Source organism: Oncorhynchus clarkii, chromosome 20, assembly GCF_045791955.1.
Source record: "Oncorhynchus clarkii lewisi isolate Uvic-CL-2024 chromosome 20, UVic_Ocla_1.0, whole genome shotgun sequence".
In the NCBI taxonomy this organism is placed as follows: domain Eukaryota; kingdom Metazoa; phylum Chordata; class Actinopteri; order Salmoniformes; family Salmonidae; genus Oncorhynchus; species Oncorhynchus clarkii.
Window position 1 is genome coordinate 35,500,251 of NC_092166.1, and position 21,209 is coordinate 35,521,459.

General features: G+C 43.2%; 1 protein-coding gene across 1 annotated transcript; it reads right to left on the reverse strand.

The window, feature by feature from the left end:
- Window positions 1-260: 260 nt before the first annotated feature.
- On the reverse strand, window positions 261-16,265 carry LOC139377414 (dual specificity mitogen-activated protein kinase kinase 2-like). The gene is made up of 13 exons (XM_071120441.1): window positions 16,244-16,265; window positions 14,912-15,020; window positions 4,596-4,806; window positions 3,464-3,520; window positions 3,205-3,294; window positions 2,957-3,034; window positions 2,779-2,830; window positions 2,544-2,668; window positions 2,231-2,444; window positions 2,098-2,150; window positions 1,891-1,952; window positions 685-730; window positions 261-571 (listed from the first exon to the last, which is right to left on the reverse strand). Exons 2-13 carry the CDS (start codon window positions 14,938-14,940, stop codon window positions 461-463), a joined length of 1,128 nt encoding a protein of 375 aa, XP_070976542.1. The 5' UTR covers window positions 14,941-15,020; window positions 16,244-16,265; the 3' UTR covers window positions 261-460.
- Window positions 16,266-21,209: the final 4,944 nt, after the last annotated feature.

Genomic DNA, 21,209 nt, shown 5'->3' on the forward strand with positions numbered 1-21,209 from the left:
CAAAATCTCAATTTAAATCAGGGATGTGAATATTTTCTGAAGGCACTGTAGATAAATGTCAACTTGGTGCCAACTGTGTAGATTGTGAGTTAAACCCATGCGGTGAACTCTTATCTAAAGCCTCTACCTCTGACCAGGCCCATTTCACACCTTAGGTCTGCTCGTCCAGGGTAATGAAGCTCCCTGATGCCACACTGTTGATACTGCAGACTACGACAGCCAGACCGCTTTGACGGTCTGATAGGGGAATCTGACAGTGTGAGGGGTTGCCCTAACCACACCATTGAAGAAATGTTGATTACGGTTGAAAAACTGTGGGCTTGTTTCTGACAGAGGAGTGTGACTGACTAGGGCCAGTTCATACCAGGATCACCTGAGAGGAAAGGTGGCTGACAAGGAATGTGTTTGTATACATGTGGTTGTGGAGGCTGCTTGCGTCCACAGGCCACTGCATGCGTGTCTAGTCTGCAGTGCATGTGGGAGTGCTGGGTTGGTTCAGCCCCATGGTTTTACAGAGCCAGCAAGCAAAGTCCACCTCCTCTACCTCAGAGCGCTTGATAAACGCGTGGTTCTGAAACAGAGATACATGGCTCAGTACAAAACTACATCCGTGGCATCAGCATGTCAATAAAATCTGTCCAATTTCCCAGGTTAAGTCAGGCAGTTGATAAGCACAAAACTCACCATCAGCATCTTCAGGTCAGCCCGGTCTTTTGGGTTCTTCATGAGACTGAAGCACAAGAAAATCATAGTCAGAGCTAACAGATCTAATGACTTCTAATGCTGAGGACCACTTTGGAAACAAGTGTTTGACATTACTCGTACCCATATACACCGGTTGAAAATTGCAGATTTGGGCCCTGATGTGCACATAAAATTGGAACAGTGGCTGTACAGGAACATGCTATAAATGACAGAGCTCAGGCTCTGCACTTCAGTGCTGTAGGGGTTTGGCTGACAGCCTTTATGAACTTGAGCACCGCACGCGACGAGTTGCCCCCATCCCTCCCACTAATTGGGCAACTTTTCAACAATGCTTTGTTGTCCGAGTGAGGGAAATGCTGTAAATTAAGACTATTTTGAAAGATGAGACATTGAGGATTACCATCTTTGATGTCATGCAAGCAGGCCAAACACCCCTAAGTCCAAATGTGCACTTCCCATTTATTCCTGTATCAAACTCATGTCATATACAGTATCAACGTTTATTGACCATCTTTGATATACAGTGGTAAGATGAGTGTCATTACCCAGGGTGGTTCTGAACAGAATGAGCCTGTTAGTTGTAGAGAACTCGTTGCGGAACACGCACGACTGTTAAGCGCACCAAAATTACCATTGGTGCCTCGGAATTGCCTTGCGAAAGCCTAAAACTGTATTTTATAACTTAGCTGCGCACACTTGAGGTTTGTGGCCACTTGAACACCAGTCAGTGCTCTTTTAAACCCTTGCAAAATATATCTAGTTCATACATGTTGCATCTACCCCACATATTCTTATATTACTGAATGTATCCAGAGTATTTTCAGACTGTTATCAGCAAATCTGCCAAAAAGTACAATAAAAAGGTCAAATGCAAAATCAAAGTGTATTGTTTGGACTCAGTCTTGTCAGGTGAACCTTTGTGTCCTCAACTTATCTAATAACGGGCCGATACGCTCCACTGTTCCCTTTTAATTGCTACCATGCTTATGCATTTCATATTTCTGTAACAAACATTTCAATTTAGCCCCATCCATATAGGCCAATTCCCTCGAGTGTAAAGGGTTAAGTGTCATCCTCTGGGAATTTATTGCAGCTCGTTGTATACGTTTTTACCCAAATAAATGCAATTCAATAAATCAAGACATTGTATTCTTTAAATCATTCAGACTGATGAGGGAGACTCACCATCTAGTCACAAAGTCATGGAAATCAGAAGTGAAAACTTCATGGGGCAGTTCGGGGGGAGGCTGGAACAAGATTAACAGAATAAAAACAGCCCATCTATACACTATGCCTTGGATATAGAGTCGGTCATATCTTAGTACCAAACGGTCTATTACAATAATTCGTATTCTATGGCCATGAGGGGGTGGTCTCCTCAGCAATGCTCACCTCGTTGACAATGTAGTCCAGCAGCTCAAAGATGGCCATCACAGGCCCATCGCCTGCAAGACAGTGAAACATTAGAGATCAATTGTACAAATAAGTTCATTCTAACCATCTGGAGGAGAAACTCTGTTCTCACTGCTGGCAGGTCTGCCCCCGGGGGTTCTGGGTGAGGTGCTGCTGTGCATGTCTCCCTCAGACCCATCCACGATGGGCCGTCCGAAGATGGTCTCCAACTCCTTGGCGTCAGGAGGGGGTATGGGGTACCGGCCGATAGACAGCTCCACCAGAGACAGGCCCATACTCCACACGTCAGACTGAACAGAGTAGTGGGTGCCCTGCAATCGCTCCGGCTGTTGGTTAGAGACAGATAAATGGATTACACAGAGGCTTACATGCACACAGAGAGAGGTGTACACAGAGAGGTGTACATAGAGAGGAGGTGTACACACCGACATGTAGGAGCGTGTTCCCACGAAGGAGTTGGCCATGGAGTCTATGAGCTGTCCACTCACACCAAAGTCACACAGCTTGATCTCCCCACGAGAGTTCACCAGGATATTAGAGGGCTTCACATCTGGGGGACGGATGGGATGTCAGTGAGTGTGGGCAACTACATACAAGACAGATCTAACGACAACTATACAGTAGTATGTAAACCAAACTGCAAAATAAATCAACGTGTACCTCTGTGCATGATCTGGTGTTTCTCTCGTAGATAGGCTAACCCTCTGAGAACCTGTGACAAAACGTTTTGGGGTAAGTCTCAAAAATATATAAATAAAATATAAAAGAAAGGCAATGGAAAGCTAGCCATCTGACTGGCACCATCTTTAGGCTATGTAGCTGGTTTGCTGGTACTCACAGCAATGCTGACTTTCCCTAGGATCTCCTCAGGGATCCTCTTGGCCTCCTTCAGCACCTGGTCCAGGGAGCCCCCATCCTGTAGGGCGAGAGGAGAGCCACTCACAACCACCGCACTGCCATACGGCAGCAGTAGGGCAAGGTCCGAGTACCTGCATTACATTTGCAACTTCACCATCTCCCCCACTCCCGCAAAATTTCCCTTGCTCTTGAAAGGCATCCCCCCCATTCTCTCCCCCCCTCCCTCACCATGTGTTCCATGCAGATGCTGATTTCTCCGTCGCTGTAGAAGGCCCCGTAGAAACTAACTATGTAGGGCGAGTTACACTCATGTAGCAACTGAGGGAGACAGAGCAGGTGGGGGAGTGGTTTACAAACAGGGGAATAGCCTTATTTAGCTCAGATTTGACTAAATGATTGATATATCCCTAACAGTGAATTAAACCTTTAACATTGTTGAGTACTACATTTTTGTATATTTTAAGTTAAATCACAACAAAAGCAGCACCTGTAGCTCTCTGATGATCTGGTTTCTGATGGCTGGCTTGATCTCCAGATGGATCAGCTAAGGAGAGGGAGGAGGGATGAATACAATACAAAATCTAAACAGCTGTGTCTCATAACTAGTAGCCCATGCTGGTTTTGAATCAAAATGGCCGTCTAATTGTTTTATTGTAACAGTGTCGCTTCAGTCCCTCTCCTTGGCCCAACCTGGGCTTGAACCAGTCACCCAAGAAGCATCATTACCCATTGCTCCACATAAGCCGCAGCCCTTGCTGAGCAAGGGAAACTACTACTTCAAAGTCTGAGCGAGCATGAAACACCAACTAGCCAGCCATTTCGCACTGGTTACACTAGCATGACAGATGTCCAGTCTGAAAAATAAATAAAATAACCAACCCCTATACTCTTCTAAATACATAAGGATCAGACAGGTGTAAGCAATATGATAAGCTACAGGCAATTTCCATGGAGACTCAATCACTTTATTCCAAACAAATCATTTCAGTTTAACAAAACCATAGAACATTATGCACAAGGACAACTATAACAAAAACATGTACTGGGCAAGCTGTACACATGCAGTTTGGTAACAGAATTACTGCTAAAGGTTAAAATTGAGGTAGCTTTTACAGTAATTCCATTACCAAACTTTGCATCTGTACAGTTCAGTAAATTTTTGTTACAGTAGTCCTTGTGCATAGAGTTGTATGGCTTGTTAAACTTTGAAATCAATTGTTTGGTATACATTTTAAACTGAAAAATCAGTCTCAGGTGCAACTCCATGGTAACAGAGTTATGCCATCTAAACCACTGGTTGTCCAAGTGGACTTCCCCTCAATCTGATAACATTCTTAGATCTGGAAGGATGTCACACTTGGTCCCATTCAGACAATTGTGAACTCAGTGGGTTGCTTATTTTGTGTGTGCAGTGAGTACACACCAAAGGAACTTAGAACACTCAAAAGTGCCCCTGAAGCAAACCAAAACTGACACCATCTCAAGAGGTGGTCTGAGTTCAGGTCACTTGAATTACACAGTTCAGTTCCATTTTTTTAGGGCAATGTGAACAAAGCTCCCCAGGTTCTTTTGTCATTATTCCCACAGCACATACTGGCAACGGCATTCACACCACTCACTTTTCTGGCCATGACCAGGCCTGAAGGTTTGTGGCACACCTTGTTGACCACGCCTCCGTTGCCAGCGCCCAGCTCACAGATGCGGTGGAAGTCATCGTCTTTCAGCTCGCCCACTTTAACTTTCTGGGTAAGGAAAGCCTCCAAGCGCTTTTTCTGCTGCTCATCTAGATCCAACTCTTCCAGCTTCTTCTGTAGGGCCTCCAGGTTAGCCCTGGATGAATTAGCTCACGGTTAAGACTTTGAAAGTAGAGGGGGACTTGAAGTGCATCTGTTGAACAGTAGCCAGCTGGCTAAGCAATTACACTTACTGAGGCAGCAGTGATGGTCGTAGAGGTGGACAATCCTCTCTCACCACCAGTGGGAGTGATGTTTAGGGGCACTGGTCTTTTGGGGGCCATGTTTGAGAATAATTTGATCGCTAAATAAAGCTTCTCCTAAACAGCGTAAAGCTTATTGATCCCAAATTGCCATCAGATGATCAAACAATCCAAAAAGCCACCTGACTGCCTAGCTATCAAACTAGCCTGTGCATCTATCAAATCAAAACAGGTGACAAGGTGGTTAGCTAGCTAAGCTGTCTGTTATATGGTCTAATTCACCAAGCTAATTTATCCAGCCATTTTAAAGTTAATTGGCATACAGGCACTCGCTAGCAATCAACTGGCTAGCAAGCTAACATTATGGTAACAAAGCAATAACTATTAAGACAAGTAACGTTAGCTAACTTGTAAATAATTATCCAAATCGGGGGTAAAAAGAAAAACCAAGACCAACGTTAGCTAGCAACACAAGCTTAAATTTATTGGGACCACAGGCACATTTTCATACCAAATGCCTTAAACTAACGTTAGCTAACTAGCCAACACCCAATGTGGTCCTCGCCAAAACAGTCTAAGCCTAACAGAACGTTAGGACCGTAGGAACCAATAAATGAATCCGTTCCTGCCGGGTTTTCGGTACACCGAATGGGGGCGTGGCTAAATTTGGCCAGGTCCTATTAAAACTACAATTATCACTTAACCTGCTCAAAAAGGTCTAAAAAGTAGCAGTTACTACATTTATACAATAAACACTTTCTACTTAACGTTATCGCGCCAATTAAGGATTATGTAATGACGTTAGAAGCTAAATTCGGTTACAAACACTTCATGCAAACTCTGACAAAAGATTGAATATGTTGCAAGAGAACATAATTTGCCCTTAAAAGGCACAATGGGTTATGGTATATGGCCAATATACTGTACCAGGGCTACTCTTACGTATGATGTAACAGTACCTGATACAGCTGTTCGCCATGGTTTAATCGGCCACATAACAAACCGTGGGATGTGTGCCTTGTTGCTGTTCAGTGGGACCCGTCATTCAGGGCAGATGAGGCAGTGTCACAAACAAGGTAAAAAAATATGACTTAATAAAGCCTCCATACAAACAGGAAGGCAGCGCCAAAATGAAGGTGTTTCAGCCTAGCTCAATGCTTTGTTGTGGGGCAGCCAGAGGAAAACAGTAGGGGTTGGTAATGTTCTGTAGTTGCACCGTGATTGGCTCAGTTCACTCATGGGGACACTACATCACTGCCAAATCTAAGAGTATAACTCAAATTCAAGCCCCTTGGGTGCTGCCATAGAGTTACATTAAAGGTGCCCATCCAAGGCTCAAAGTCATTGGCCACAGATAAAATATCTACAGTAGCTTTGATCATGTCAAAGTCTTAGCTAGCAGTCATGAATCAAGTCGACAGCCTACTGAAATCTTTTAATCCTCATAAGAGAAAATAAATTATAGATAACATGTCGGTGCTCAGCTAAAACAATTACGCAATTTGGTAATCGCATATTCAACAATGAGTGGTTTAAAAAGGAATCATTGTTTAACTGCAAGCATTGCAAAGCAATGACTAGCTTGCTATTCAGTAGAGTGTGTGGTCCCAATTCTCAGTTTAAGGTTATTTTCCAAGATTAAAGTGATAAACATTGGCCATGCTGTCAATCCAGCATGATTTCTGCCGTGGTCAAAACTGTTCGCAGAGCTGGGAAATCTGACTTGTGAGTTCAAGGCAACTGGGGGGGAAAAAAAAAAAAAAAAAAAAAAAAAAGAGCTCCGACTGGGGAAATATGTTTTGAACGGTCATTGAACTCAGAATTGTAAGTAATGAGCACGGGTCTCTTTCTAGAGCTACAACCTGAAGATACTCCCCCCCACAGTTCCCAGCTGTCTTGAAAGCACCATAAATCCAGACAAAGCCGGACTTTAATGACAAAGTTTGCCCACAAAGGAACACCGCGCCACAGCACAACAAGGAGTCCAAAAATGTATATGCCAGGGAGGTATGTATACTGTAGCTAGGAAAGTAATACTAAGTGTATGTTGTGTTAGTAGCCCATGTGCCTCACCCTAATAGTCTATTTTCCAGTCCTGTTCCGAATTGGTGCACATGTAGCCTATTACCCGTTTTAGAGAAACGTAGTCATTGACCATTGTAAGAGCTTTCATCGTCTGCTTATATGCCCCCTTTATTTATCATATGGTTCTGACTTGGTGTACAGGGAGAACACTAAGAATTGCCCATATTCCTAATTCTGTCGCTGTACATTTCAAAAGTGCTATACAGTTATTGACTACATCCTTCCTAGCGAGCTCATTAAGGTCTTAAGCGGATAAGAGGCTATCCGTAATTTTGATTGTCATCCCCTTATGCCATAGTTTGTGGGTTCTCCTGACAATGAGGTTTTTCTGAGGTCTTGGCTGATATTGGCCATATATATTCAAACACCCAAGGTGCCTTCTTGCTATTATAAAGTAGTTACCAACATAAATTGGAGCAGTAAAAAGAGTTGTCATACCGTCTGATATACCACAGCTGTCAGCCAATCAGCATTCAGGGCTTGAACCATCCAGTTTAGAATTGTGGCACATAACGTAATGTAATGTAACTAGCTTATAGATACAGACAGGAGCGTTTGAGTCATTATAGTTGGACAGTAGATCACGAAATCTGAGCAGGAAACACTAGAACAAACTTCGAAAAACAAATGGTTTGCCTATTTTATGGCAATTCTGCCATTATATGCCAGATGTTAAGACTACAAACAGGTATACAAAATATATTTTTTTAAATGGGTGCCGCCATGTGGGCATAGGCCCACCCAGACGATCCCACAAGTGAAGAAGCCGGATGTGGAGGTCCTGTGGTTAGGAGGCCGTTTGGATGTACTCCAAAACGATGTTGGAGGCAGCTTATGATTGAGATGAACATTGAATTCTCTGGCAACAACTCTGGTGGACATTAAAATGTGCAGTTGTCACAACAAAGTGGCCTTATTGTCCCCAGCACAAGGTGCACCTGTGTAATGATTATGCTGTTTGATCTTGATATGCCACACCTGTTAGGTGGATGGAATATCTTGGCAAAGCAGAAATGCAGGGGGTATAAACAGATTTCTGCACAGAATGAGAAATAAGCTTGGGCTCATACCTGCACCATTTGAGTGTTAGTCAACCACTCCAGAATTGCAAGTCATAATAAAATAAGTAGAAGCTACAGTCTCCCTTTCATTAGAATTTCCACGACAGGACTACAAAGGGATACCCAGCCGTGAGCTGCCCAGTGACGTGAGCCTACCAGCCAAGCTAAATGCCTTCTATGCTCGTGTTGAGGCAAGCAACACTGAAGCACGCATGAGTGTACCAGCTGTTCCGGACAACTGTGATAACGCTCTCTGTAGCAGATGTGAGCAAGACCGTTAATCTGTCTGGCCCTGCGGCCTTGTGAATGTTACCAGGACGTGTACTAGGAGCATGCGAGGACCAACTGGCAAGTGTCTTCACTGACATTTTCAACCTCTGTCTATAATGCCTACGTTTCAAGTAGACAACCATAGTCTGTTCCCAAGAAAGCAAAGGTAACCTGCCTAAAATGACAGCTGCACCGTAGCACTCAAGTCTGTAGCCATGAAGTGCTTTGAAAGGCGATTCATGGCTCACAGCAACACCAATTCACAGACGGCCCCAACAATCTCATTTACACGCAACACTGCCCTTTCCCACCTGGACAAAAGGAACACCTACACTATCATTCAAAAGTTTGGGGTCACAAAAAAAAATTAAAAAAAAAATCTTTAAAAAAACAAACACATCCGACAATTAATATCAAATTGATCAGAAATACAGTGTTAATGTTGTAAATGACTACTGGAGCTGGAAACACCACATTTATGGCATATCTACATAGGATTGATGGTTGCAGATAATGGGTCTGTGTTCAAATGGCACATTGTGTTAGCTAATCCAAGTTTATAATTTTAAAAAGGCTAATTGAGCATTAGAAAGCCCTTTTGCAATTATGTTAGCATAGCTGAAAACTGTTGACGCAATAAAACTGGCCTTCTTTAGACTAGTTGAGTATCTGGAGCATTGAAATTAATGGGGTTTGATTACAGGCTCAAAATGGCCAGAAACAAAATAGTTTCCTACTGAAAACAGTCTATTCTTGTTCTGAGAAATGCTATTCCATGCAAGAAATTGCCAAGAAACTGAATCTCATTCAACGCTGTGTACTACTCCCTTCAGAGAACATCACCAACTGGCTCTAGCCAGGATAGGAGTGGGAGGCCCCGGTGCACAACTGAGCAACACAACAAGTACATTAGTATGTCTAGTTTGAGAAACAGACACCAAGTCCTCAATTGGCAAGTTCATTAAGTAGTACCCGCAAAACACCAGTCTCAACGTCAACAGGCGACTCCGGAATGCTGGCCTTCTAGGCAGAGTTGCAAAGATAAAGCCATCTCAGACTGGCCAATAATACACTGCTCAAAAAAATAAAGGGAACACTAAAATAACACATCCTAGATCTGAATGAATGAAATATTCTTATTAAATACTTTCTTCTTTACATAGTTGAATGTGCTGACAACAAAAAGCACACTAATTATCAATGAAATCAAATTTAGCAACCCATGGAGGTCTGGATTTGGAGTCACTCAAAATTAAAGTGGAAAACCACACTACAGGCTGATCCAACTTTGATGTAATGTCCTTAAAACAAGTCAAAATGAGGCTCAGTAGTGTGTGTGGCCTCCACGTGCCTGTATGACCTCCCTACAACACCTGGGCATGCTCCTGATGAGGTGGCGGATGGTCTCCTGAGGGATCTCCTCCCAGACCTGGACTAAAGCATCCGCCAACTCCTGGACAGTCTGTGGTGCAACGTGGCATTGGTGGATGGAGCGAAACATGTCCCAGATGTGCTCAATTGGATTCAGGTCTGGGAAACGGGCGGGCCAGTCCATATCATCAATGCCTTCCTCTTGCAGGAACTGCTGACACACTCCAGCCACATGAGGTCTAGCATTGTCTTGCATTAGGAGGAACCCAGGGCCAACCGCACCAGCATATGGTCTCACAAGGGGTCTGAGGATCTCATCTCGGTACCTAATGGCAGTCAGGCTACCTCTGGCGAGCACATGGAAAAAAAATGCCACTCCACACCATGACTGACCCACCGCCAAACCGGTCATGCTGGAGGATGTTGCAGGCAGCAGAACGTTCTCCACGGCGTCTCCAGACTCTGTCACGTCTGTCACATGTGCTCAGTGTGAACCTGCTTTCATCTGTGAAGAGCACAGGGCGCCAGTGGCGAATTTGCCAATCTTGGTGTTCTCTGGCAAATGCCAAACGTCCTGCACGGTGTTGGGCTGTAAGCACAACCCCCACCTGTGGACGTCGGGCCCTCATACCACCCTCATGGAGTCTGTTTCTGACCGTTTGAGCAGACACATGCACATTTGTGGCCTGCTGGATGTCATTTTGCAGGGCTCTGGCAGTGCTCCTCCTTGCACAAAGGCGGAGGTAGCGGTCCTGCTGCTGGGTTGTTGCCTTCATACGGCCTCCTCTATGTCTCCTGATGTACTGGCCTGTCTCTTGGTAGCGCCTCCATGCTCTGGACACTACGCTGACGGACACAGCAAACCTTGCCACAGCGTGCATTGATGTGCCATCCTGGATGAGCTGCACTACCTGAGCCACTTGTGTGGGTTGTAGACTCCGTCTCATGCTACCACTAGAGTGAAAGCACCGCCAGCATTCAAAAGTGACCAAAACATCAGCCAGGAAGCATAGGAACTGAGAAGTGGTCTGTGGTCACCACCTGCAGAACCACTCCTTTATTGGGGGTGTCTTTGTAATTGCCTATAATTACACCTGTTGTCTATTACAATTGCACAACAGCATGTGAAATTTGTCAATCAGTGTTGCGTCCTCAGTGGACAGTTTGATTTCACAGAAGTGTGATTGACTTGGAGTTACATTGTGTTTAAGTGTTACCTTTATTTTTTTGAGCAGTATATATATATATGTATAAAAAAGATTAAGATAGGCAAGACAAACACTGGACAGAGGAAGACTGGGGGAAAAAGTAAACATTTGTGAAACTCAGAAAAAACGAGTGCTTGACGCCATCTGTCAAGCATGGCGGCGGCAATGTGATGGTCTGGGGGTGCTTTGGTGGTGGTAAAGTGGGAGAGTTGTACAGGGTAAAAGGGATCTAGGAGGAAGGTTACCGCCATACCCTATAGACGTCGCTTAATTGGAGCCAATTTCCCCCTCCAACAGGACAATGAGCCAAAGCACAGCGCTAAACTATGCAAGAATTTAGGGAAGAAGCAGTCCGCTTGTATTCGTCTATAATGGAGTGGACAGCACCCACCGGATTTATATTTATAACCGTGCCAATGTGTTGACTATTTCCAGCTGCACCATTGATACCATCTTGACTGGCTGCGTCGCTGCCTGGTACGGCAACTGCAAGGCACCCAGCAGCAAGGCGCTACAGAGGGTGGTGAGTACAGCCCTGTACATCACTGGAACTGAGCTCCCTGCCATCCAGGACCTCTATACCAGGCGGTGTCAGAGGAAGGCCCCAAAAATTAAGGACTCCAACTACCCAAGCCATACTGTTCTCTGCTATCGCATGGCAAGCGGTACAGCAAGTCTGGAACCAACAGGACCCTGAACTGCTTCTACCGCAAGCCATAAGACTGCAAAATAGCTACTTGCATTGACCCATTTTAGCACTGACTCGCCACTCATACAGTACGCCCATAAACACACAAGCACGCTACTACCTAGCATCTATCCTGTTGCCTAGTCACTTCACCCATACGTACATAGCTACCTCAATTACTTTGTCCCTCCACTCAGTACTCCCGGTATATAACCATGCTATTTTTAGTTGTTATTCACTATCCATTCCTCGTGTCGCCATTGGATTTTTAAAATCTTTATTTAACTTTGTTAGAAGAGGACCTGTAAGTAAACGTTTCACTGTTAATCTACACCTGTTTACAGTGCACCAAATGGTGGGTTGGACCTCAATTTATATGCACAGAAAGCTACATTGAGTTTATCTACAAAGCCCTTTTGGTTAAACACCCTCTAGTCTGGTCTCCACCACCAGCAGTTCCCAGTCTGCTGGGTGGTTGATACTTAAAGTACCCAGGACATTCACAGTATTAGGCAAGACTGCCTTCTCTTGTAGACTATTCCATGTCTCTGGTGCACAATCCATGCTTCATCTAGATATGTTAATGCAACTGAATTCAATTAAAATATTGATGGGAGACTTTGTAAACGCTTAAAAAAAAAAGATATTTAAATAGGCTGGATCAAGTTCATCGTTTCAATTCTGTACTGTATTGAATGTTGCTGCCGTCTTGGCCAAATCTACCTCGAAAAAGAGACTGTCTCAATGGGCTTTGTGGTAAATAAAAATGTGACAAATAAGATTTGATTGGAGGTACAACTAAAATGACAGCGGCAGTGTTCCTCTGCCCAGGTGTTACTTACCTATGCTTATTTTTATTTAGTCACATGCTTACAAATGTAGTTGCCGTGTACAGTGCCCTCCATAATTATTGGGACAGTGAAGCACTTCCTTTTGCTATATAATCCAAACTATGACTGAGGTTTAAGTGCAGACTCAGCTTTAATTCACCATGTCAGGTCAACCGTTTAGAAATTACAACACTTCGTACATTTTAGGGGAGCAAAAATATTGGGACAAATTCACGTATTAAAATATTAAAAAGTAAAATATTTGGTCCCCTATGCATAGCAGGCAATGACTACATCAAGCTTGCGACTACACATTTGTTGGATGCATTTGCTGTTTGTTTTGGTTGCACTTCAGATTTTATGCCCAACATTAATCAAATGGTAAATGTATCAGTTGAGTCAATGTCAATAAGAATGTTTCTAAAGAATGTGCATGCTACCATGATTACGGATAATCTTGAATGAATTGTGAATGGAGAAAGTCAGAGGCACAAATATAACCAGTGGCAATTTTAGCATGTAAATCTTGGTGGGGCAAACTCAATTTTCAGATGCATGCCAGCAATAACACAACGTGTAAAATTTCACTATAACAGCGACAAGCGGTGCCCACAAACTGTTAGGGCCTCTTTCCAGTACAATGGAGTGAATCCCTACAACCGCTACACCTGGCTACCAGCGGAGCCTTGTCTGGTACGAAACAGTTCAGTCAGCCTCGTTTACTGCCTTTCAAAAAAAAAAGCTGATATGGCTGACTGACAAATGTGGTTTCCCCTGGCAAATGAGATGAACAAACTATGGCATAAGGGAGCGATGAGCAGATGAGGCATTCCGTAATTTCGATTAGGACATTAACGAGCGACGACAGCCGTAGTCAATATAACTGTTCAGCACTTTTGAAATGTACAGCGACAGAATGCAGAACATGGGCTGCTCTTAAAGTACTTTCCCTGTACACCAGGTCAGAACCGTAGGATAAATAAGTGAAAGCGCTTACAATATTAGATTACATTTCTCAAAAACAAGTTATAGATAGCGCCACCAAGTCAGAACAGTGACGTTAAGCAAAATTAAGAAGTGAAAATACACCAAATTATTAGGGTGCGGCACATAAACTGTTAGTAGTCTACAACACTTATGTATACCGTAGCTAAGTATTACTATTTATGTAGTAGCATACAATCATTTTTTTGGACTCAACTTGGCTTGTGATGTGCTCACTTAAACATGAAGGTGGCGCGGCAGTCCTTTGTCAGCAAATTTTTGTCAAAGTCTAAATCCAGAGAATGCCATGGTGGCAACTCAAAAACAGCCACGCCATTGAATAGCAGGCTATTTGTTGCTTTGCAATGCTTTCAGTTGGCCACGGATTCCTTCCAAACTCCTCATTGTTGAATTTGCGATGCCTCTTCATATGACAATTAAAAGGATTTGCCAGTAGATTGTCAATATGATTCCTGACTGCTGGCTAACATGATCAGTTCAAGCAAAGCTACTGTAGATAAAAATCACGTTGTGTGGCCAATGACCAAGCCTTCTTGGAAGCACTTGTAATATAACTATAGCAGGACCCAAAGGTCTGACATTTTGGATGTTGAACCTTACAAAGGCTTAAATTTAGCGATGACGTAGTGTCCATGAGTGACAAAACACTGAGCCAATCACAGCGCAATGCTCCTATTTCGCTGGCTCGCTTCACCGAAAGCACTAGCTAGGCTGAATCACCTGCATTTGGGAGCTGCCTTAATACATGTATTGCAAAAGATGTGGGGCTCTGCCCCACCTGCATTGAATGAGGGGTTTCCTGATCATAAACCCAAGACATGCTAACCTCTCACCATTACAGTAACAGGGGAAGTTAACTCACTTTTCTGGGAAATTATACCACTGAAAAGGGCACTTGAGACTGGTAGGGCAAAGGAGCATGTGCTCTGCAAAGGTAGAGCCCTATCTCTGAAAGCTTAGTGAAATTAATTTCCATGTCCCATCAGTGCTTGGGGATAAAAAATAAAATGAGGTTTACCCAAGATGCTAGCAGTATTATTAAAAGTCTTATTGAAACATTTGGCAAAAGTTTTACAAAAACCTCAATAGCCTATCATTTCTGCTCTGAGTGTTAATAAAACCTCCCAGGAAAACTTAAGGAACCATAGCAAAAACCTATAAATGAATGTTCCCAGAACACTCAACATTTTCACTTCTGTTCTCAGAATGTTTAAAAAAAACATTCCATTTTAACAGTTAATGAAGCCATACCTTTCCTGCCACAACCAATGTTCCCACAACTTCCAAGGAAACAAGATGTGCTAGCCGGATTCTGCCTTCTCAAAATCATATGGCACACGGCATTAGTGATGGCACTAACTGACCATAAAAATGTCTATAGAAGTTGACCCGGCACTTCAAGTTCATGACAACCACTGACAAATATTACAATGACTGTAGATAAATTAGTACCATGGTTCAATGTCCCACTTATGACCTACCATGTGACAATCTGGACTTGACAATCCATGGTGTCCAGAAGCAGAAGACAGGCCAACAGAGAAGAGGCTGATTATCCCAAAAAGTACAGCAGGATTGTGGTGTAAACTCCTGAAAACAGAAAGATCAAGTTGGATTACAGATGTAGGATCTTACATTTGAGCCAGTTTGCTATAGTAGGAAAATAATCCTGCAGCAACAGGAAATGTGAATTATTAGTGCCTTCTAAAAGTATTCATAACCCTTGACTTATTCCACATTGTGCCTTAATTCAAAATGGATTAAATAAACAATTTCTACACAATACCATAAGTGAAAATATTAGAAATGTATTGACAATGAAATACAGAAATCTTATTTACAAAGTCTTCACACCAATGACTCAATACTTTGTATAAGCACCTTTGGCAGTGATTACAGCTTTGAGTTGTGTCTTAGGTATGTCTATCAGCTTTGCACATCTGGATTTCTCCCATTCTTCATTGCAGAATCTATATCTCTGTTAAATTAGATGAGCTAGTGAACAGCAATCTTCAAGTCCTTCCACAGAATTACAATGGGATTCAAGTCTGGACTTTGACTGGGCCACTCAAGAACTTTCACATTCTTGGTCAGCCATTCCAGCATTGCTTTGGCTGCATGCTTGGAGTCATTGCTCTGTCAGAACATAAATCTTCACCCCAGGCTAAGGTAGTTTGCAGTCTGAAACAGGTTGTCACAGATTTGCTTGTTTTTGGCTTCATTCCCACCATCCTTACCAGTCTCCTAGTTCCTGCCTCTGAAAAGCATCCCACGATGCCACCACCATGCTTCAAAGTAGGGATGATGTTAGATGGGTGATGAGCTGTGCCTGGGTTTCTCTAGACATAGCACTATGTATTCAGGCCAAAGAGTTTCATTTGTCTCTTCAGACCACAGAATATTTTTCCTTACGCTCAGTCTTCAACACGCCTTTTTTGCAAACTCCAGGCATGCGGCCATGTGTAGTTTGCTCAGGAATAGCTACCATCTGGCCACTCTCCCATAAAGCCCAGACTGGTGATGTGCTGAGACTTCCTTTTCGCAGGTTCACCCATCTCAGCCAAGAAACTTCGTAGTTCTGTCCGAGTGGTCATTGGGTTCTTGGTCACCTCCCTAACCAAGGTCCTTCTTGCCCGGTTGCTCAGTTTGGGTTGGACGGCAAACTATATGCAGAGTCTGGGTAGTTCCACATTTGTTCAATTTTCCAATGATGGGGACCACTGTGCTGTTGGGAACATTCAACACTATAAATTGTTTCATATCCTTACCCAGATACATCCCTCATAACAATTATATCTCAGAAATCTACTTACAGTTCCTCAGACTTCATGGTCTAGTTTCCTCTCTGACATGCACTGTCAACTGTGGGACCTTATAAAGACAGGTGTGTTTCTTTCTAAATCATGTCCAAACAATTTAATTGGCCACAGGTGGACTCCAATCAAGTTGTAACGACATCTCAAGGATAATCAAAAGGAAATGGATGCACCCAAGCTCAATTTGGAGTGTCATAGCAAAGGTTTTTGATTTGAGTCTTACTGGGGTCCGACTCATAACGAAAAAGACCTTACAGACAAAAAAACTACAATTTACATACATTAACATGAGGTGTGTGTGTGCATCTATCAGTTACATACAAGTCAGTACATACACACAAGTAGGTCACATGGGGGAAAGATGTTGTGCCATGAAGTGTTGCTTTTTATATGTACATTAATATTTCTGAATTTAATATATATATATATATATATATAATACATTTCAATATATTTGCAAAAATTTCTATAAACATGTTTTCACTTTGTCATTATGGGGTATTGTGGGTAGATGGGTGAGAAACATGTAATACATTCTGAATTCAGGCTGTAACACAACAAAATGTGAAACAAGTCAAGGGGTATGAATACTGTCTGAAGACACTATGTGGATTATAATTAATGGACATTGTTGTAAGCGTTGATACATTTTTTGAAAGGTAAAATTAAGTCCAAAATGTCTAAGTGTAAATTACAAACTTCAGAAGCCCTTTTAAACCTCAAATACACAAGTTTTACATTTATTGCATTGCAGTACAGGTCTCCAACAGGGAGATCAAATTAAGATCCTACATATGTATATTCAATCATAACATCGTAGATCTGGGTTCATGCATATTATATAAAAATATAAACACAACCTGCAAAAATGTCAACGGTTTTACTAAGTCACAGTTCATTGAAGGAAATAAGTCAATTGAAATGAATAAATTAGGCAAAAATTCTATGGATTTCACATGGCAGCCTTTGTGGGCCTTGGAGGCCATTTAATCAGCTCCTTGATATGCCACACCTGTCAGTCAGGTGGATGGATTATCTTGGCAAAGGAGAAATGCTCAATAACGGGTAGAAACACATTTCTGCACTAAATTTGAGAGAAATAAAGCTTTTTGTGCATATGGAACATTTCTGTGATTTTATTTCAGCTCATGAAACATGGGACCAACACTTTACATGACGCATTTATATTTGTGTTCAGTGTACATTCATTCTTGCTAATGCATGAAATCTTCCATACCTGACACAAACACACACACGACCACAACCGAAAGGCTCTCCAGAGGGTAGTGAGGTCTGCACAACGCATCACCGGGGGCAAACTACCTGCCCTCCAGGACACCTACACCACCCGATGTCACAGGAAGGCCATAAAGATCATCAAGGACAACAACCACCCGAGCCACTGCCTGTTCACCCCGCTATCATCCAAAAGGCGAGGTCAGTACAGGTGCATCGAAGCAGGGACCAAGAGACTGAAAAACAGCTTCTATCTCAAGACCATCAGACTGTTAAACAGCCACCACTAACATTGAGTGGCTGCTGCTAACATACTGACTCAACTCCAGCCACTTTAATAATGAAAATTGATGTACATTTTTTTATCACTAGCCACTTTAAACTATGCCTGTGTTTACATACCCTACATTACTCAACCCATATGTATATACTGTACTCGATACCATCTACTGCATCTTGCCTATGCCGTTCTGTACCATCACATTCATATATCTTTATGTACATATATATCTTTACACTTGTGTGTATAAGGTAGTAGTTGTGGAATTGTTAGGTTAGGTTACTCAGTGGTTATTACTGCATTGTCGGAATTAGAAGCACAAGCATTTCGCTACACTCGCATTAACATCTGCTAACCATGTGTATGTGACAAATAAAATTTGATTTGATTTGATATGCCATGGCTAAGGGCTGTTCTTAGGCTCCCCGGAGGTGCCTTATTGCCATTATAAACTGTTTACCAACAGAAGTAGAGCAGTAAAAATAAGTGTTTTGTCATACCTGTGGTATACGGTCTGATATACCACGGCTGTCTGCCAAACAGCATTCAGGGCTCGAACCATCCAGTGTATAATGTGTAATAGATAATGTACTACACAAGACCTTGAGGTATTAGGTAGGGGGGAAAACATAATTTTGCTTTGGTTACAGATCACTGGGGTTCAACACAGACACAGATCCTCATGGACCAGCTTGATGACCAGCAGCATGAATGCCACAGAAAAGCAGCAAGTAGAAGAGGATTGTGGGTCGCCGGGAACGGCGATTCAGAACTCCGGTACTCATGTAGGTCACAATCTTGTTAGTGCCGAGTTAAAGTAGTTGAGGTAGGAGTCGCCGTTCATGTTGGTGGTGTTGAGGGAGAGACTGTAGAAAACCATGGAGGTCACTGCCCTGGGGGAGGGAGGGACAGAGAGAGAAAGGGAAAGAGGGTGAGGGAGAGAAGAGAGAGGGAAGGAAAATCATGGGATGGCCATGCAAAAATACAGATTGGTGAACCGATGAGCATGTAGATAAGATATGTTTTCAGTTTCAGGTGATGGTTAAGGATAGTTTGTGGTTGAAAATGTGGGGTTAAAAAGCAACATTTCTGTCTTTTCTAGCATTACCAGATAGTAATGACCATGAACCCAGTCGAAGTGGCCCTTACCAGAGCATGAGGTTGAGGATGGAGACGTTTCTCATGTCAGTGGTGCGGCTGAGGTCTAGGAAACCCCTGCTTCTGCTCTTTACCACGGCTCCTTTGCCAAAGAGGAGGACATAGGATTCAACACTACACAACGCTAAATAATAGGTTACTAAGATCATAGACATAAATCAAGCGTATTGCTGTTGGGCTGGAACAAAATACTTTACACTCTGCTAAATGACCCTATTATTACCGTCATTATATATAATAGTACTTTTGTGTGCGCGCATGTGTGTGTGGGGGTTCTGTCCGTCTCGAAGGGAATCTCCTCGCTGGCTGCTGCTGCAGGGCCGGGTAAAGGAGCTTGTCATCCAAAATGCTGCTTAGAAGAACCGACACACACACACTTTTTTTTTTCACAGGACTTTTGGGGGAGTAATCCTATTTTACCTAACTCCTAACCCTAACCTTAACACCCAACTCTAAACCTAACCCTTAAGCCTAAAACAACATTTTAACAAATTTAGGACTTTTGTTTTGGAAAATTGTTTTCCTATCAGGACATTCTGTTGACTTGTCAGGACATTCTGGTCCTGATAACGTAGGGAAAATTGTACACACACACGCTGAATTTCCAGAATTGCACAGAAGTTCTGCTGTTGTGGCAATTGTGAGACATTCCATACTTGGCAGTCCTTCATTCTGAGCACTTCTTACCCCCATCCTACATACTTCCCAGATATACCAGAACAAGCTAGAGGCCTTAATCTACTGGCCTTAATCTGGAAGACTTAATCTAGAGGCCTTAATCTAAGGTTGGAATCTTGCATTGTGAAGAAATGGGAAAATAATTCAGGGGCAGCTAATTTAGGGGCAGCTGTAACGATCTAGAATTTGAATCTTGGAATTTGTGTGTGTAGCCGGACAGGTAGAATGACTGACAACAGTGTGACAAGGTGAACAGGTGGTCACGGATCAGGTGACAGAGGAATGGAGGAGACTGAGGCAGGAATTCCTTTAACCACAAAGTGGTATATTTACTGGATAGTTTTTTTGTGAACTGCTTAACAAAGGAAACAGAATAACATGTATCAAATTAAATTCCTAATCTCAGAAGTCACATCATAATAACAATCATTCCCCTTAACTAACAATGTGTCAAGGGTCAGTAGAAGACCCAGATGCAGACAGTTTCGAAGTAACAAACGTTTATTACAAAAACAGGGGGGCAGGTAAACGACAGGTCAAGGGCAGGCAGAGGTCAGTAATCCAGGGTGGTGTGACAAGGTACAGAACGGCAGGCAGGCTCAGGGAAGGCAGAATGGTCAAAACCGGGAAAGCTAGAAAAAAGGAACTAGAGAAAAACAGGACCATGGGGAAAAACACTGGTAGGCTTGACGAAAAAAAATGAACAAAGAACACAGGTATAAATACACTGGGGTTAATAGGGAAGATGGGCGACACCTGGAGGGGGGTGGAGACAAGCACAAAGACAGGTGAAACAGATCAGGGTGTGACAGTACCCTCCCCTCTAGGGGACATCACCTGGCGTCTTACATGGGCGTTCATACCTGGTTGACTGGGGTGCCAGCGTTGGAACTCAGTGATGAGGCCTGGGTCCAGGATGTCCCTAGCGGGGACTGAGCACCTCTCCTCCGGGCCATAACCCTCCCAGTCAACGAGGTACTGGAATCCCCTGCCACGTGGTCGAATCTTCAGGAGGCGCCACACCGTGTACGCCGGTTGGCCGTCAATGAGACGGGGAAGAGGGGTGGGCCTGGAAACAGGAGACAAAGGGCTGTGAGACATAGGTTTAACACTAGACACATGAAAAGTGGGATGTAAACTCAGCAAAAAAAGAAACGTCCTCTCACTGTCAACTGCGTTTATTTTCAGCAAACTTAACATGTGTAAATATTTGTATGAACATAAGATTCAACAACTGAGACATAAACTAAACAAGTTTCACAGACATGTGACTAACAGAAATGGAATAAAGTGTCCCTGAACAAAGGGGCGGTCAAAATCAAAAGTAACAATCAGTATCTGCTGGGGCCACCAGCTGCATTAAGTACTGCATTGCATCTCCTCCTCATGGACTGCACCAGATTTGCCAGTTCTTGCTGTGAGATGTTAGCCCACTCTTCCAACAAAGGCACCTGCAAGTTCCCGGACATTTCTGGGGGGGGGTCCAACAGGTCCCAGACCTCCGATCCAACAGGTCCCAGACATGCTCAATGGGATTGAGATGCAGGCTCTTCGCTGGCCATGGCAGAACACTTACATTCCTGTCTTGCAGGAAATCACGCACAGAACGAG

What these genes read in the sequence shown, in the direction of transcription:
- LOC139377414 (XM_071120441.1), bottom strand. Translation starts at nt 14,940, where the DNA reads ATGGATTGTCAAGTCCAGATTGTCACATG. An exon ending in GCCTGGTCATGGCCAGAAAA is followed by an intron (nt 3,521 to 4,595) that starts GTGAGTGGTGTG and finishes CCCTCTCCTTAG; the next exon opens with CTGATCCATCTGGAGATCAA. An exon ending in ACACCAGATCATGCACAGAG is followed by an intron (nt 2,669 to 2,778) that starts GTACACGTTGAT and finishes TCCGTCCCCCAG; the next exon opens with ATGTGAAGCCCTCTAATATC.